This window comes from Triturus cristatus, chromosome 2_1 (genome assembly GCF_964204655.1).
Source record: "Triturus cristatus chromosome 2_1, aTriCri1.1, whole genome shotgun sequence".
In the NCBI taxonomy this organism is placed as follows: Eukaryota; Metazoa; Chordata; class Amphibia; order Caudata; family Salamandridae; genus Triturus; species Triturus cristatus.
This window is the reverse complement of record NC_140581.1, coordinates 375,565,318-375,584,142: the sequence shown is the minus strand read 5'-3', so window position 1 is coordinate 375,584,142 and position 18,825 is coordinate 375,565,318. Positions and strand designations below refer to the sequence as shown.

The following is an 18,825-nucleotide window of genomic DNA, read 5'->3' as shown; positions in this document are numbered from 1 at the left end:
GTTGTGGGGAGATTGGGAGTCTGACGTAGGTGCCCTAGATGAGGAAGACTGGAGGGAGGCCCTGGCGGCTCCGATGGAAGCGGCTATAGCGATGCGCCTGCGCCTCATACAATTTAAATATCTGCATAGGGTTTATTTTACCCGGGCCAGACTGTTCCGAGCGGGTCTGATTGCCGCTCCGGACTGCCTCAGGTGTGGTCAGGAGGAAGGAACATTTATCCATACTATTTGGCACTGCCCTGCGCTGGACCGGTTCTGGAGAAGGGTAATTACCTGTCTGTCCGAGGTGCTGGGGTGGGCGATCCCGCGCACGCCACAATTTGCACTACTGCATGTCATGGAGGGCATTGGGGGCAACATATATAAGCAGCAACTGCTACGACTGGGCCTTACACTAGCAAAGCGGGACATCGCTAGAGCGTGGAAGGCACCTAGAGCTCCATTGGTGACTGCATGGAAAAATGTCCTACACTTCTGTATGGGTCTGGAACAGCCCATATTTGTAGCCCGGGGATGTCCACGCAAGCACTTTAAAATATGGAAAAGATGGGTGGATTACTGGGGGCTGTGGCTGGAGCAACCAGTGGAAGAAGAGGATCATTTATGGGGATGATTAGTGAGACTGGTCAGGCTGGGGGCCGCCAAGCAGGGGGGGGGGGGGGGGGGGAGACAGGGGGATCCATCTTATCAAAATATGACGTGGCAGCGGGACTTTAAGGCGGTGGTGGGGAATATATGGACATGGTGCGACGCAGGGGACGGGGTGGGGGGAGTTGGGGGTGGGTTGTTATTGTTCAGGGTGTAATTCTGTGGCATTGCTGGATGGCAGGCGTGCAACTAGATTGCTGTAATGATATGCTGCAATGTGATTTCATTGATGACCGTGATAACCAGGGTGCTGTAACATCTGTGCAATCGACAAATAAAACATGTTTTCAAAAAACAAAAAAAGATTACCGTATTAGTTTTTGTAAATGACACCACAATCTCAAAAAACAAGATGCGAGAGTCCAACCTAGAGAAGCCCGGGAAGAGAAAAAAAGCATCTCAGTGGCTTTGTAAGGGGAGGGTATTTGTCATGCGTAGAAAAATCTGGTAACATTAAAATTAAGTATTTGTCTTGTTAAAATACTCCTTATAAAGAAGCTGCTAGATAAATTATAAGGGTGCACAGTTCAAGTTGTGAAAGCAGTTAAACGCACCTTAGAGGACCTTAAGCGGTCACATGAGGTAGCAGCTTAGGAAGTCTTTCAGAGGCTAGTAGAAGGGAGAACTGCTGAGCAAGGAAATAAGGGTTTGTAGCTCAGATACTGTGTAGTAGAAGGCAAAGTTTGTGAACCAGGTGCTTGGGCGCTATTATGAAAGTGAAAGCGTGGCATGGCGTGCTGGCAATAAATAAATATTTGAAGAGTTGAGCCATGCAGACGGAAATAAAAGCACGGCTGCCATTTTAAAGATCAAGCGTTGTGTGCCCAAAAGCAAAGTGTGTAGCCGCTATTATAAAAGTCCAAGAGTGGCATGTCTCACTGGTAAAAATTAACAGGGCACGTGGCTGCGAATATGAAAGTAAAAGCATGGCATGGCACACTGCCAAAAATAAAAAAAATAAAAATTAGAACTGTTGAGTTGGGCGAGCTGCGCATGGGAAAACAAACGTACCCCGCCATGCAAAAATACAATATTTTACTCCAGGCACTCTTAATGAGCGTGGCAATAAGGAGGGGAGGGGGGGTGGTGGAGTCATAATGCAGTGAGACACCACTGCGGGTTGCAAAGGAGGAGAGCATGTCGTGCCTCCTACAGCAACTACAAACAAAGCATTAACTAAATACTGCTCAGTAACAGTTCATGAAACGTACAAAGTTACAAGTAAATGTCAATAAATTCTCTTCCATAAGAACACACACACAGACCATAGCCAACGCGTTTCATCCTTGCGGACTTCTTCAGGGCACTAAAAACGAGCTTTATTTTAGACTAAACTGACGCCACGCGATTGTGCCGGCTGACTGAGAAATTACAAATGAAAATCGAATGAGGGATGGTTTACATTGAATAATCCAAATACAGGCAGTATTTTGTGGATAAGAAAACATTACAACTGCCATATCCCTCTTTTCAGATAAAAATTTATAAAGATCTTGAAGAGAAAGAACCCAGTACTCTAAATGGGCAGTGCACAGACCACAGAAAAATAAAGCTCGTTTTTAGTGCCCTGAAGAAGTCCGCAAGGATGAAACGCGTTGGCTATGGTCTGTTTTAACATGTTGGAAAAGAAATTACTGAATAAAAGGATCTGATGGAAAATAACTCTGCTGAAAGCTCGTGGGTTCTTATGGAAGAGAATTTATTGACATTTACTTGTGTCTTAATACTGTTTCACACTTCATTGTATCTTGGGTGCTGGACCATTATGTTGTATCTATAGTTATTTGAGGCATTTTGCTTCAGGAGATTTAGGGGTTTTGGATCTCCGGTCACTAGCACCATATCAAAACATAATTTTACTAGGGATAAGTGCAATTGTGTTTGCCCCAAACCTCGTTCTCTGCTTAAATAAGTCATGAAACGTACAAAGTAAGGACACATGTAAGAGGGGCTGTCCTTACGGGAGGCTACAAGTGAAGAGAAGGAGGTACTGAAGAGAAACAACTAAACAAATAGACCAATGAAATAAACAGAATTCCAAAAGACACTGAAAGGCACCAAAAAAAGAATGGGTGGCGCTTAATGCCCATATCCTGAATACAGCTGGTCTCGAAAAAACAGTGTAAGTGCAGTTAGACCAGACCCAACAAGCAGGATGACAACTTAGTAATGATAGCACTGGGCTGTTACAAGGTTTACTCTACGTGATAAGGTCTAAAGTCAATAAGGTGCGTTTTTGAACTAAGATTATAAATTAATTTACTGGGCACCTGATCCTAGTAAAACAACCACGGTTCAACAGGAAGGTTTGGTTCATCTGCAAACTATTCAGGGCTTCAGCCAGAACAAACGTGTTCCTTTCGATAAAGTCAAGTCTATCAAAAGTGTTTTCATTCAATTGAATAGGATTCCTAAAAAACCTTCACAATGTTTCACCAACAAGCACAATGTCCACATGGAGGCAAGATTACCATAATTCAGTGCAGGGGGTAGGTTAGAGCCTTTGTTTCCTTCCAGGAGTCTGACTGGACGAATAATTTGTAAGAGGAAACCCAGGAATGGAAAAAAATATCCTACCAATATGGCGGGATCTTGCAACCCTGGGCTTCCACACTTTCCAAAGGTATACAATAGGAAGATGCTCTGCTACGTTTTAGAAAGTTTCTTTACTCTGACAGGTCCTTTAGTAAGTAAATCATATTTCAGTGCATCTCCATTTACTGAACAAGGTTACACATTTTACGACCCAACCAGGCTTTCTGAAATTGGGGACATTCTGGACTCCAAATTTCAAGAAGGCAGTGTTGGATTTTACTTTCCGTTCTCAAGCCACAGGACTTGGACGTATGCTTTAACTTAGGTCTACAATGTTTATAGCACAGTGAAGACGATGATTCTCACCCAGGGGTGAGGCCAAACTGAGAGACCTGCTTTGTCGCCTGGTGAAAAGCAGCGATGAGTAGATTCCTACTCTCTGGCACAATTATGTTAGGGAGCGGTCACTCACTGTTCTCAAACAAGTAGCTAATTCCTCATAAATGAGGAGAGGCGAGCAATGGGAACGCTGCCTCAGCAGGCTTCTTTGAATACCCTAGAGCAGAAGTCTTCAATCTGTGGTGCGTGACCCCCCAGGGGGGGCCATGGAGTCCTCGGAAGGGGGTTGCGCTCTTTATTTGCTAAAAGAAAACGTCCCAGACGCTTTCCCTAGAGTGTCATTCAGGGACTCTCCTGTGCTGTGAAATCGAAGCCAGGCAGACGGCTAAACACACCTTTCTACCAGTGTATTGCTGGCCTCAAAAAATGCAAATGTGCACAACAAGTTAATCTGCAAATGTAAAGAATTTGCAGATTAACTCGTTGCGCACATTTGCATTTCTGTCAGGCCAGCAGCACACTGGCAGAAAGGTGTGTTTAGCTGTCTGCCTGGCTTTGATTTCTCAGGAGAGTGCTGTTGCAGTTAATTGATCGAATCACTTGAAGCTGGTAGTGCAGAGTTAATTGAGCTTAGAAGTGCTTGCTTTTAATGGTCATTCTATTTACATAGCGTTTAATATTCCGGAGAAGGAGTTGAAGGGACAAGTATGTAAAAAATTACATAGGGTCTGGCTATTACTAAAATCTATGGGCCTCATTTACAATGAAATGGTGTAGGGCAACTCCGCAAAAGTTTTTGCTGCACTGCTCTATGCCAATTTAAAAGGGCAGGAATGGACTGCATTTATAAGATAAGGTGCATTCCTGTCCTTTCAGTGCACAATTTGGTGCCTATCGCCAACACAGGCCCCCTTGCACTATGGTGCAAGGGTGTCTGCATTGTTGGCAGGAATGCCCGCCTTCCTGCGCAAAAACAACCCATGGAGGCTTTTCCTCTTTCTATGTATGCCACACATAGAAAGATGAAACAACTGAGTGAGAAGAAATAAAGATATTTCTCCTTGTTATGCATCCCCTGGGGCAGCGTACAGTTTAGACTCATCCTCAGGTTTACAGATCCTTGCAAATCTTGGAATGTGTCAAAACCCATGGGAAAACCCCCCTGATGCAGTGTAAGACAATGCATCGACTTGTGCTGCGTTGCCGTACACCATATCTAGGAGGCCATGAAAAGCCACACAAAGTCACTTTGCGCGGCCTCGTAGATAGGAGTCTGCACTCTGCGCAACCAGAGTGTCAAAATGTGACGCACCGGCAGCGCAAGGGGCTTATAAATAAGACCCTATATTTTGGAAGCAGCTCGTATATTTTGAAAGCACCATTTTAAGTTAAAACATTTTGCACATTTTGTAGCGGTCTATCTTATACTGTGTGTAATGCAAGTATGAAATAAAGACTTACATATTCCCAGTGTTTTCTGTCACAATCTGTGACCTCATAGCACGAAAAATACACAAGTCACTTTTCTCCACTACACTAACCACAATTTACTTCTGTGGCTCTCTGGTTTCACACAGACCTTTTCAGTGCATTAACTAATAGAGGTTTCATAATGTAATATAGTGCATTTCCCACTGAGTAACAACTTTTTACATTGTAATTATTTGTTTTAGCTGCCTGTTCTTTTATATGTAGCTACCTGACGGTGAAAGACCTAAAAAACATATGTATGTTTTAATTATGATGAATGATGTTCAGCTGCCTCTCGTTACATGCAGTTGTAAATGCCAAGTCTTCAGCATCCCATGAAATATAGTATAGTTTTACTCTAATGCCGTGCAATAAAGTTGTAGCCCATGCATTACAGCTATTATACGAAGGGTCAGTGGAATTATGCGATTGTGTAGCCACAGCGATTTTAGCATAATTATAGATTTCCCACATAAATCCATCATCTGCTGATAGAAACAAAAAAATGTATTTACTCAAAAGGTTAAAAAGTTACTAAAAAGCAGCAAAAGGTGTTGCCGCTCAGTAGAAGGCCCTTTGCAAAGCTGTACTGGTCACCTTTTTGTTGCTTATTGCTATGTGTGTTAAACTGGTATAAATTAGGTGCAACCACAGATTGACCGTTTCTCTGGAGAACATTTATGGTCGTCAATAATGAGTACCAGGTTCTAGAAATTTTTGTCGGCAGGGGGTCCTTACGCCTAAAAAATGTTGATGGGGGTTCTCGGCATCAAAATGTTTGAAGTCCACTGCCCTAGAGCCACCCCTCAATCCATACAAAGAATCGAATGCGAAACATGACAACAGTCTTGCCGCCCAGCAAGGTTGTTCACTTCTATTATTTGTTTTTAAACAGATTTTATTGATTTCACGTACAACAAGTATGGGGTCATGGAGTCACGTCCCTGCAAGTCAGAAACTTTTACAAACAGTTTACTTCGAATACAAGTATGGCAACGTATAATTTCCAAAGCAGCAGTCCGTTCTAGCTGTGGGATTAACAGGATAGTTACTTTCTAATCAAGGTTGTTCACTTCTATGTGTATGAAGTTTAGGAGGAGGTCTCAAAAGGCAAGCTCTAGTCACCGTTTACCATCGTTTTAGCCAAACCACACCCCGAGCAGATGACACCCCGGAAAGCACACGAACAAAGCTACTTCTTGAAAACCCCACTAGCGAAAGCAACAGGCTAAATATTCCTATAAGCACGTTATAAGGACACGCTGCTAACATAGCTCTTTCGACTGTCAATCTTGATGCTAGTGCACATACTAAACATATCTGCGAGTAAATTATTTTTTTAAATCCAAATTTAGCATGAATGTACAGTAGTTGCAGTAAATGGCAAAGCAGTTATTTGAAAGGGTTCCCTTTCAAGCCACATCAAAAACTTACAAACCGGAGTGTGGCCTTATAACTTCCGAGAAATTCAAGAAAAAAGTCGGAACACATTTTTGAGTTGGAGACTTAATTTAAAAAAACGACGTCTTAAAATTATTCACAGGAAAAAAAAAATACTACCAGGCCATAAGTCAAGTAATTGTTGTCCCTATACCGATGAGTTACTCTAGATGGCAGCCTTGCAACATCAACTGTGGCACGGCCGTATTCGCCAGATCAGAGAAATTCGATATTAAAATATTTCCTGAAACGAACACTTGACAATATTTATGTAAAAAAAAAAGCAGCCGCAAAACATCTGCAACGGTGTTATATTTCTACAACTAAATTCAATACAGATATGGCTAAATGTACCTTTCTTTTCTCCTTAACCACGTGCGATAGAAGACGAGAACCGAGAACCCAACTTACCACGGGGCCCCGCCTGCTGCGCCTTTCCAGCCATTCATGCTTCCAGGCGGGCATGCAGGTCACCTTCAGCTTCTCCCGGATCATGCGCTCTTCTGGGCGGTCGTCCATTTTCTGCAACCCCCGCAGGGTGTCTTTATTCTCCATGTCACGACTACAGTAAGAGGGGGAGAAACAACCATTAAAAGTGTGACGTTGAAAATAAAATTCAAATAATAAACGCCGCGTTACTGTACCAAGCTGTTCACTTTCTCAGACATTCATTCCTGCTGCCTGTACATGTGCCGCAGCGGGAGGGTGCCCGTCTGCAATCTAGGGCAGAACTCTTAGGGGCGAGGGCATTGGCAATCGGAGTGCCCCCACCCCCTACAGAAACAGTGCAGGTTTACAGTGGCACACTGACTGAATGCGCCAACCACACACCCTAAGTAAGAGTAGACCCCAAGCGTGGTCGAGGAGAACAAATATCTAATGAGCCCAGCCGCGGAGCACAGAGATATACAGTAAAATTCACACAGCACGTGTACCGCAGCATTAAGTAAAACCGGCCTCCGAGGGTGTTGTGGAGAAGAAACACATACTAAAGAAACATAATAAGTCGGATGTAGAAATCTATTGCCGTTGTCGTGAGGCTAACAGGGTACGATGAGATTAAAAGATGCAGTTGTGCAACATTTGAATGTGTTCAGTCAAGAGTTTTCGAGAAGGCCAAGGACTCCAAAAAATAACCGGCAGAAGCTTCCACTACGAACCCACATCCCAGACATGCCGAAAGATCTCACAAACCTCATGTAAAGAGGGAATACATATCTCGTTAATCAGAGTAGAGTTTAAACAAAAAAGATACAGCGAGGAAGAATACAGCATTGCCAAACATTGTACTGAAGTACGACTTTTCTAGTGACAGATTGGTAAGAGTTGCAAGTTAAACTAAACTTGGCAGTGTAGGCAACTGTGAATTTTAGGAGTTGCAATGAGCACGCAGCGAGAGCCGATGATCGGGTTTCACTTGTAAGCCAGCATTACACGTAGTATTACCAAATTATAAATGGTCACTTGCCATAGATTCCGGTTTACACTTTTCAGATCTCGAATGTCATGCTGCCCTGCAGCTGTGCCAGTATCAGAAGTCCGTTCTAAAACGCCCCTTCCGTTTCACCGAGCACCACCACTAGACGCCACATTTTGAGAGGACAGTGATTATTTATGAGTACATACTGGGAAAGATATTAGACTTTGATTTTACACTTCCTATTAGTGCTTTTTTTGTTTCATTGCCGCCCTGTTCTGCTGCTCAGTCACCACTCGCCCTCTCCCGCCCCTGTTTTGTATACCCGATTTCTGATCCAACAGTGACAGTTGCTTCTTCTCTCAGGCCCTCCTTCTACGATCTCTTTTAGTGCTTCTGCTTCCTTTACTGGTGTCCTCCCCATTTGGCGGGTTCACGAGCATTCTAAGGCTTTGCCGCCTTCCAAAGTACATCTCACTTGGTGCCCCCCTTCTACAGCTGCACCCCCATCGCAGGCTGTGCTACTGTCCAACCCTGTGCAGCCTTCGACAAATGAGCCCAGAGCATAATGTTTTAACTACAACGGTTTTGAATCCCTCCATTACACTGCTGTGTACTTTTCATTACTTTATTATACAGATCTATAAATCTCCTAATCAGCACCTGCAAACCATCCCTGGTTCAGAGCAAGCCTAACTACAGGAACACCACTAAGCCAAGATCAACAAAAACCTTACCAGAAGGCTGCAGACCATACATAACTCAAAGCCCGGAATCACTCTTAACCTCACACGCCGCTCTCACAGCAGCCACACATGAAGGAGCTCCACTGGCTCCCCATACAACAAGCATTTACAATGCAATGGTCTCGGCAATATTATAGGTAGAGCTATCGTTATTGCTCATTATTTTTTTATCATTATTGAATCCCTAAATAAATGGCATTGTCATTTCTATTGGCATTAGCTTTTTATTTGCATATGTGATACCTATTGCATTAGCAGAGAGAGAGTGAGGTAGTGAGATAGAGAGAGTGAGGTATTGAAATAGAGAGTGAGGTAGTGAGAGAGAGAGGTAGATAGAGAGTGAGGTAGTGAGATAAAGAGAGTGAGGTAGTGAAAGAGTGAGGTAGTGAGGGAGAGGAATGTTGTGAGGTAGTGATTTATAAGCATAGTGATGTTGTGATGTAGTGAGATAGAGAGAGAGGTAGTGAAAGAGAGTGAAAGTGAGTTAGTGAGATAGAAAGAGTGGGGTAGTGAGATAGAGAGTGAGGTAGTGAGATAGAGAGTGATTGAGGTAGTGAGTGAGAGAGAGTGAAGTTGTGAGGTTGTGAGCTAGAGAGTGAGGTAGTGATGTTTTGCGAGAGAAGTTGTGAGGTAGTGAGGTAGAGTGGAGTAGTGAGGTAGAGAGAGTTAAGTAGTGAGAGAGAGTGAGGTAGTGAAACAGTGATGTAGTGACGGAGAGGGATGTTGTGAGGTAGTGAGATGTAAGCAAAGTGGTGTTGGGATGTAGTGAGATAGAGAGAGGTAGTGAAAGAGACAGTGAACGTGAGTTAGTGAGATAGAAAGAGCGAGGTAGAGAGATAGAGTGAGCGATGTAGTGAGTTAGAGAGAGAGTGAAGTTGTGATATAGAGAGTGAGGTAGTGAGAGAGTGAGGTAGTGATCTTTTTAGAGAGAGAAGTGGTGAGATAGTGAGGTAGTGATATAGAGGGGAGTAGTGATGTATAGAGAGTTATGTAGTGAGAGAGACTGAGGTAGATAGAGAGTGAGGTAGTGAAAGAGTGAGTTAGTGAGTGAGAGGTATTTTCTGACGTAGTGAGATAGAAACAGTGAGTGATGTTGTGAGATAGAGAAAGATTGAGGTAGTGAAAGAGAGAGTGAGGTAGTGAGGGATGTTGTGAGGTATTAAGATAGAAACAGAGTGATGTAATGAAGTAGTGAGATAGAGTGAGGTAGTGAAAGAGTGAGTGTAAGTGACTTAGTGTATTTGAGAGAGAGAGAGAGTGAGGTAGTGAAATAGAGAGAGTGAATTAGTGAGTTAGAAAGAGAGAGTGAAGTTGTGAGGTAGTGAGGTAGTGAGAGAGTGATGTAGTGAAGTTTTGAGAGAGTGTTGTGATATAGTGAGGTAGTGAGAGTGAGATAGAACTAGATAGTGACGTAGTGATAGAGAGTGAGGTAGTGAGATAGAGAGAGAGTGAAGTTTTTAAGTAGTGTGTTAGAGTGAGAGATAGTTACTGTGGTAGTGATATTGTGTTGCTGTGAGAAAGAGAAAGTTGAGTAGTGAGTTAGAGAGTGAGGTAAAGAGTTAGTGAGAGAGAGTGTAGTATAGTGAGAGATAGTGAGGTAGTGAGAGATAGTGGGGTAGTGAGAGAGAGAGTTAGGGAGAGAGAGTGACGTAGTGAGAGAGCCAACCCCACACACATACAGAACCACCCACACAGAGCCACACACATACAAAGTGTATCCCCCAGACATACATACAGAGCTACACATACAGAGTCAGCCAGACACAGAGAGCTATCCACACAAATATTCAGAGCCAGAGACATCCACCTTGCAACCCGGTGCATTGAAATGAAAACAATGCTACCGAAAAACACCTCTTTTTCCGTTTGACTTAATCAAAATTTATTATTGACTTTACATAAATAAATCACCAAAGTACATAATATTTAAAAGTTCTGAAAACAACCAAGCTCCCCTTACCCCCACACTTTATGATACATCTTTTCACCCATTCAAACTTCACTTCATGCGCCCCTCTCTGCCAATCGCATCTATTCAATCATACATTCATTACACTTCCCTCACATACCAGCACACCCATACCTTATACACATACAAAAAAGATTCTCTAATGAACAAAAATGGCCAACCAGACACAAATTCTCAAAATATAAAGCTTTCAATTTTTAACAACAATTTGTATACTTGATTGGCCCCACAAAACAGGTTGACGCGTTTCAAACCCCTTCGCATACGGGGTTCTCTTCAGGACCCAAAAGCTGGAAAACACAAACAATCTGTGTCTTAGTTATTGACCATATTGTACATGTGCACCCCTGTCTCAGAATATCTCCTCTCTCTGGTATTATTTTACCTTATTCTGAACTGCGAGATCAGCTGATCCCTACTATGTTCTTAGAACCCAATCGCTAGTAGGCTCCGGCAAAGGCAATCATACCATCTCAATCATGAGTCAGCATTCCATAATGTCATCAGTCCCGTTCCATTAGATAAAAGGTTGCTTACATTTTAATTGGCAGACTGTTGAAAGCCATTTGGTCAAACAAAAACGTGTTGCACATCCAGGCGTAATTCCTTAATGGCCCTAAGCAAAAACAAAATAATTGCCCATTATTTTCTCAGAATATTGCCTTTTGATGAAGTAGCTCAAACCAGATGACGATGTGCCCCGTACCTGTATTTTGGCACGCGATTGTTTCTTCAGATTCAATTTTTTGGGTTCGCTGCACATTTATCTGAAAGAAATTAAAAGAACGTTTCCACTTAAGCTAAGTGCTTTGCTTCGTGCTTTGGTTAGAAGCGCGTAGCTAAAACGGCTTAACCGAAGTGTCTCTACACCAGCTGTACAAGTTCCGTTGATGTCTTTGGTTGGAAGAGTGAGACTAAAATGGCTCAACCAAAGTGTCTCTGCAAAAGCTATTCAAATAGCGCTGACCGCTCTGGTTAGAGGCAGCCAAAGCGTCTCCACCACGGCAGTTCAAATTACGCTGAAAGCTCTAATTTAGAAGTGCATGACTAAAACCGAAGCGTCTCTACAACATCAGTGTTAATTTCGTTTTACCTTTCGTGACAGGCCTGGGCCGCCGCACAGTTAATCTTCCCGGGCCGCCAGGGAGCTTAGCGGTGACTTCCGTCTGCAGCAGAAGTGATTTAAAGGGCCCCGCGACCTTTGGTCACGCTCTGCCCAATCGAACTATGGGAGTTGTAGTCTAAGTTTGTTTTCTCCTGAGCCGGTTTTGCCAAAGAAAATTCTTAATGAACCACACTGGCTGCATGAGCCAGTAGTGGAGCCTGCTACCTAAAAAGAGGAAGGGGGAGGGGGGCATGGTTTTAAAATCGGCACCAGTGTCCGTTTAGCCCCAGTGTTTTTTTTAGGCATCATGCAATTCACACGGGATCAAAACGTAGACCTCCCGCTGGACTGTAGGAGGTGCGATCTAGGCTTATTGGCGCCATCATTTTTTGTCTGGATCATGCGATCCAATGATTGAGCCTCTTTCCTAAAATGGACACAATTTGTGGACAGCGCACTTTGCAGTATGCCCACAGTCATTGGGCATCATGTACCTCACACAGGATCGGAACTACTCCATTCCACAGTCCCCCCGCTATACTGTGGGAGATGTAATCTAAGGTTCGTGGAGCCATCTGCTCATCCGATTTTGCCATCATCTTAAATCGTTGACCAAGTTTGTATCTAATGTGGCCAATCCGACGCGCTGGAAACTTGTTGGGAACAAGGAATTATTGAAATCCGGGAGAGATTAGAATGACTCTGTTACTTTATGCGCGCTGTTGATCCCTCACAGTTTGTATATCTCTGAGAGTTCGTTCAATCCAGTGCTTTAAATGAAACCGCCGCCGCCTTTCTCCGAGGAGAAGCAGAAATGCCTCGGAGAAAGGCAGCGGCGCTTTCGGATTCGGGGGCGTGTTCTCCTCTTGCCATTGGCTGGAGGAGATAATTAGAAAAGTTGCAAAAAACACGCCCCCGAATCCGAAAAGGACGGGGCCTGTTCGGAGTGACGGACCTCTTCTCCAATGGCTGGCCAGCATTCAAGAGGCCAGCCAATGGAGAAGAGGGGAGAAGAGGGGCGGGTTCAAGCCCCTCTCCTCCAAGGCATTATATCTCGCGAGCGAGACTGCGCAAGCGCAGCCTTCGCTAGCCGAGTCCTAAAAACTAGCACAATTCATACCACGCACCCACAATTTCAAGGACGTACATAACACCAGCCGAGTATATCTCAACAATCGCACCTGCTTTCAGGGACTCCTACTTGCACGCACCACACACATCTGGAAAGCATATGACAGTTTTGAAGGAGTATAAGAATTAGTGGGAAGGGCGTTTGAGGAACCATGACAAAGAAATGGATCCAAAAAGGGCATATTATGGAAGCACTGGACATCATGTGCATCTTAGCTTTGATTACTTTTTAATGATACATGTAGGCACAACAGTGTCAGAGTAGAACCTTGAGAATGTAGTCATATTTCCTCGTTTACTTGTATTTTGTTTTAGGGAAATATGGCGTGGTTCAGGAGGATGTCTCCTCACTATGTTATTCCCTTTCAGAAACATAATTAATTTCATGGCAGTCCTTGTTGCCATATATTACTATGCCATTATTCAGTCTTCTTCTCTGAGCCCTTTCCTAGGTGCCTCTATGTCACTGGACTGCTCATCTTCAGCTGCCACATGGCCTTCCTAGGCCCTGATTTAAGTTAGCTGAGAAAGCCACGAATCTCCCTTTGAGATGACGTCTAAAAAAGTGTGAACGAATAGAAGGCATGGACACAGGATGGGGCCTGTGCTTCCGGTGTTTTCTTGCACTGCTCTGCATATCAGGCTACAAACAGTGCCATGCATCCTGGTTGTGGGTAAGAAGATACTGCTGACTGTAGATCTACTTTTTAGGTCTGTTTAGACCAAATACTGCCGTGTGCACTGGTGAAATTAGTCTTCCATCCACACACGGTCCTAACATGCAGAGATGGCTTACTATTAACAGTTTCAGGACCCAAATATTATATTTTTTGTATCCAATCCACCCCTCCCAAGAACTCTGCAATCAATCAATCAATCAATCAATCAATCAATCAGTGACACTTGTAACATACCCGTAGGGTCTCAAGGCGCTGGGGGGGGGGGGGGGGGGTGCCGCTACTGCTCGAACAGCCAGGTCTTCAGCTTCTTCCTGAAGGAGAGGTGGTCTTGGGTCAGGCGCAGGTCGGTCGGGAGGGAGTTCCAGGTCTTGGCGGCCAGGTAGGAGAAGGACCTTCCTCCTGTAGTCGCTCTTCGGATGCGGGGGACGGCGGCGAGGGCGTGGTTGGCTGATCGGAGGTGGCGTTTGGGAGCGTGGAAGTTGACTCGGCTGTTGAGGTAGCTCGGGCCTTGGTCGTGTAGGGCTTTGTGTGCGTGGGTGAGGAGGCGGAAGGTGATTCTTTTGTTGACGGGGAGCCAGTGAAGGTCTCTCAGATGTCCGGAGATGTGGCTGGTTCGTGGGATGTCGAGGATGAGTCTGGCTGAGGCGTTCTGGATCCGCTGGAGTCTCTTCTGGAGCTTGGCGGTGGTACCGGCGTAGAGGGCGTTGCCGTAGTCCAGTCGGCTGGTGACGAGGGCCTGGGTGACGGTCTTCCTGGTCTCGGTGGGGATCCACCAGAAGATCTTCCGTAGCATGCGTAGGATGTTGAAGCATGCCGAGGAGACGTTGTTGACTTGCCTGGTCATGGAGAGGGAGGAGTCCAGGAGGAAGCCCCTCACACTACTTCCATAACAAGATCACCAACATCTACAACAAGTTCAACATCCAAACCAGCATCCTCAACACCTCAATCGCTACAGCAACCTTCCTGGACGAATGGAAACACGCATCTGTCAGACCCCCCTCCTAAAGAAATCCTTTGCTGACCCCAACAATCTCAACAACTATTGTGCGATCTTCCTGCCCCCCTACCCAGCCAAAGTACTTGAGAAAGCCATCAACAGGCAGCTCTCCGATTCCTGGAACTGAACTACCTACTGGATGCCTCTCAATCAGGATTTCATGACAACCACAGACTACATCAGAACACTCCTCAACCGCAGAGAAACAGTGGCCCTGATCCTCCTCGACTTCTCCACGGCGTTCGACACGGTCTCACACAACACCGTCATCAACAGACTCTACAACATAGGCATACAGCAAGACACCCTCAAATGGATCACCTCCTTCCTTACAAGAGGCACACAGAACATTCAACTGCCTCCCTTCACCTCCGCACACAAAGACATACTATGCAGAGTACCACAAGGATCATCTCTCAGCCCCACCCTGTTTAACATCTACATGACCCCCCCCACTCACAAACGTCGTTAGATCCCACTGGACTCAACAATCTCCTATGCAGATGACACTCAACTGATCCCCTCACTCACCGAGGACCCCTCCAACACCAAAACCAACTTCTGCAATGCCATGTCCAACGTAGCCAAATTGATAAGAGACCACTGCCTCCAACTCCACTCTGACAGAACTGAAGTACTGATCTTCAGGAAGAACACATGCACAAGGGACCAAAGCTGGAGGCCCGCAGAACTCTGACCCACACCCACCCGCCATGCTTGCAACCTTGGCATCATCCTCGACAACCAACTGACCATGAAGTGACAAGTCAACGCAGTCGCCTTCTCCCGCTTCCACACACTTCGCATGCTCTGCAAAATATTTAGATGGATCCCAACTAATGCAAGAAAGACCATCACCCTCATCACCAGCTGCCTTTACTACGACAACGCCATCTATGCCCGCATCTTCACCCAGCTCCTCAGAAGACTCCAGACAATACAGAACGCTGAAGCCAGATTCATTCTGGACCTCCCAAATGAACCCACATCGCCCCCCCACCTGACAGACCTCCACAGGTTCCCCCATCCAGAAGAGATGAAAGTTCAAGATCCTCACGCTTGTCTATAAAGCCTTCCACGACCTAGGACCTGCCTACCTCACCAATCGACAATTTCCACCATGGTGCTAGACACTTGCGCTCCTCTTCACTTGCCCTCGCACATACCCCCTACATCCGTCGCAGCGGTGGCCGCTCCTTCTCCTACATCGCTTCCAAGACTCGGAATGTCCTCCCCCTTCAGCACAGCACAGCCCTCTCGCTGGCAGACTTGAGAAAGAGACTCGAGACCTGGTTTTTCAACGGAGACACAGCGCCCAGATACCCCTAGGGGTTACAGTGTCGCTCTTTACAAATGCAGATTGATTGCAACTGAGGATCAATGACTTCTAAGGGTGAGGATCAACAAAAGTGTAGTGAAAATGTAGAAATAAGAGAAAAGCTTTTGTTAGCAAAATGATATCACATCTCTCCAAAATGGCGTCTTATTTTCATTAATCAATAAAGCATCACATAAGTTCCCATGAGGAGATTGACTATTTGACCCGCCTCCATTGACATGAGCACCATCAGGTCTCTAGTTTTCAAGACTAGCTTTCCTCTGCAAAGGCTGTCGACATACAGACAAATGAAATAAAACGATCTACAGCAGGGCTGCATGAACTGTTACTAAGAGATTAGAAGTGGAAACATGCTGAACACGCCCTCTTAAGGGCAGTCCTTCTTGAAAGCTGCTGAATTTTAGTTCGACTATTCACAATCAGGTTAAACCGGAGCCCATCTCACAGAATGATCATCATTTTAAGCCCCCCAACTACCGAGCAAACAAGGAGAAATAAGTAGGAAAAAGTGACTTGTGTAATTAATAATTGGATGTTATGCGATCTCGAGGTACATGTCCTGAAGAACAAGTCACCTCTGTCGGCCGAAACAAAAATATCCGTCAAGGAAGGAAATAACATTTCCCTGTCCCACAAAGAAGGCAAACGGATTCTGAAAATGAAAAACAGGGGAGTGCACTGGTTTTATTAAAATATAAACGCTTTCTTCGGTTACTGTCAACAGGCTCATTTTTAAAGGCAGATTTTGGCCTTAGGCGAAGCTGCAACACGATAACCTTAAGTCAGAAAGTAAAGTGCTCTGGACGCCTTCGTGAAACTTAAAATAACCATGTGCACTGCTTCCTCATGTTACCCTGATTGAGGCCCCATAACCTCTTCACCCCAGAAGGGTTGACAAACCTTAAAGGTTCAACCTGATCAACTGTTCGCACATAATTCATATTTTTGCTTTCAGTTTATGAAATTAGGCAAACTGCACGGGGTCTGTCGTCAAGTAATGGAATACTCTTGCACTCGTCCAAGACCTGCCTGTGGTGGAACAGTGTGCCAAAACAGATCACGCCATTTTCACCCATCACATCATATATTTCAGGTTTTATTTTAGGAACCTACATGGTGTAAACCTCGCTCACAGCAACGCTTGGGGTAGGGTTTCATTTAAGATGGTGTTCACGGTATGGTTAGTGGGTTCCCTTCATGTACAGGTTATGACGGGGCAGTGCTGATAGCACAGTTTGTTCTTTCACGGGTACTTCTGTCCACTTGAACAACAAAACCATCCTCTGTATACTTCGAATGGCATATGGCAGCTCGCTCAGCTAAGACAGCAGCACATAAAGTAGAAGAAATAGAAGTGTAAATATCTGTCTGGTCGACTGATTATTGCTTTTCCTTAAATTAAAAGAAAATGAAATGAATGTTTGAACTCATCACGTCTTAAATACATTTTTCAGGTCGAGCCTGGGCAGCAGATGCGCTGCTCTGCTAGGCATGCTGTATTGAGTATAGACTTGAAACCCTGCCCACTCTCCGCCCATATTTATCATTGGCTTGTGTCATTGTCCTTTGTAAATGCTGGCTTCTGATTCGTTAATAGGGTTGTTAGTCCCTCCTTAGTACCGCCTTGTCTTAATTTGTAACCTCCCATGAGGACTGTTCCATTTACTTCTGTTGTTACACGGTATGTCTGGTTTAGTCTATAAGTACTATTTTCTCTAATGAGTTTCTCCTATTGCAAGCACAACCTGCTTTCCTGCAGCATTCAGTGCACCATGCACACTTTGACTTTCCAAGCAGTCCAGGACAATGGCGGTCGCTTCTTTGAAACGAAATAGGCCATGCATTTACAAGAGTTCGAGCTATTGGCATTGTAAGTGGCAATGCCTTTTATTTATGTGTTAATTATCAAAACAGATAAATAAAAGGCATTGCCATTTACAATGCCAATAGTTCGAACTCTTGCAAACGCGAGACCTATTGCACTGCAAATGGGTGTTTTTGTGAGCTATTAGGTAAGTAGCAACAGTGGCCGATGACTCTTGCAGGACTAACTCCACACAAATGTAAAGAAACTGCTTACTCGCTCCTTCCCAAAAACATCTATATATATGCAAATACAAACGCGCACACACAAACATCTATTGCTACAGAGAAAAGGAGTCAGTGATAGTGCCTCTGCTATTAACTTTGATGCAATTTGAGAATTTGAGAAATCAACATAAAATTTGGAAGACGCGTGACTTGTCCAACTCAGGTTCTTCATAAGAAACTATATCCAGTTTGCTCAAGAGGGGAACAAGGTTGTCTGTGGTGATCTAAAATGAGTGTTTCCCATTTGAAGCATTACAAATATTTACACTGCGCCACAAAAAAACGACTGAATGGAATTACACAACAATATACAGAAAGACAGAACTGCATTTAAAACAATTTTGAGATTTGATATTTGATGGTACAAAAAGGCGGCGAGTCATGTTTGAGGAGTTCATATTTTCAGTGTTAAACTGCTATTTCATGGATTATTCACAAATCCATATTCAAGAAGAATCAGTGGGTGAGAATCAAAAAACAAATACTTAAATCGTATTGGAAGAATAATCCTTCTTCCAATTGGCCATTTCATCCTCCGCCTATTCAGAAAGTATCATAGTTGTGGGATTTGTTGGTGGTGAGCGAAATTTTTTTTCCAGCCGCCAATACATAATGATACAGATCTGTCTATAGAAGCAAACCCTGCAGCATAAAAAAATAATGGTAGCGTAAAGGGCCATAGTGGACCATCCGTTACTCCCAGAGTAAAGTAGGAGAGATCAAAGAAGGGCAGATTTTGCACTTGGAAAATATTTATTTATATGTTTCAGGCTGCATCAACGTGAGATTCAACAAAAGGAGAAGTGAATACCATTCCTTGTTTTGTGATGTACTGAAATCATGAACCTATTTAACTGGTGACACACAACTATATTGAGGAGGGGATTATGGAAGGGTAAATCTAGCCTACAAAAA

At 44.3% G+C, this 18,825-nt stretch overlaps 1 protein-coding gene across 1 annotated transcript in view; it reads right to left on the bottom strand.

Moving 5' to 3' along the window:
* Window positions 1–18,825, bottom strand: part of MAP3K1 (mitogen-activated protein kinase kinase kinase 1) — a 463,606-nt gene that overhangs the window by 252,435 nt on the left and 192,346 nt on the right. The window contains exon 2 of the mRNA XM_085631362.1: window positions 6,844–6,994. Coding sequence (XP_085487488.1) covers window positions 6,844–6,994 — 151 coding nt within the window. The remainder of the gene's footprint in view (window positions 1–6,843; window positions 6,995–18,825) is intronic.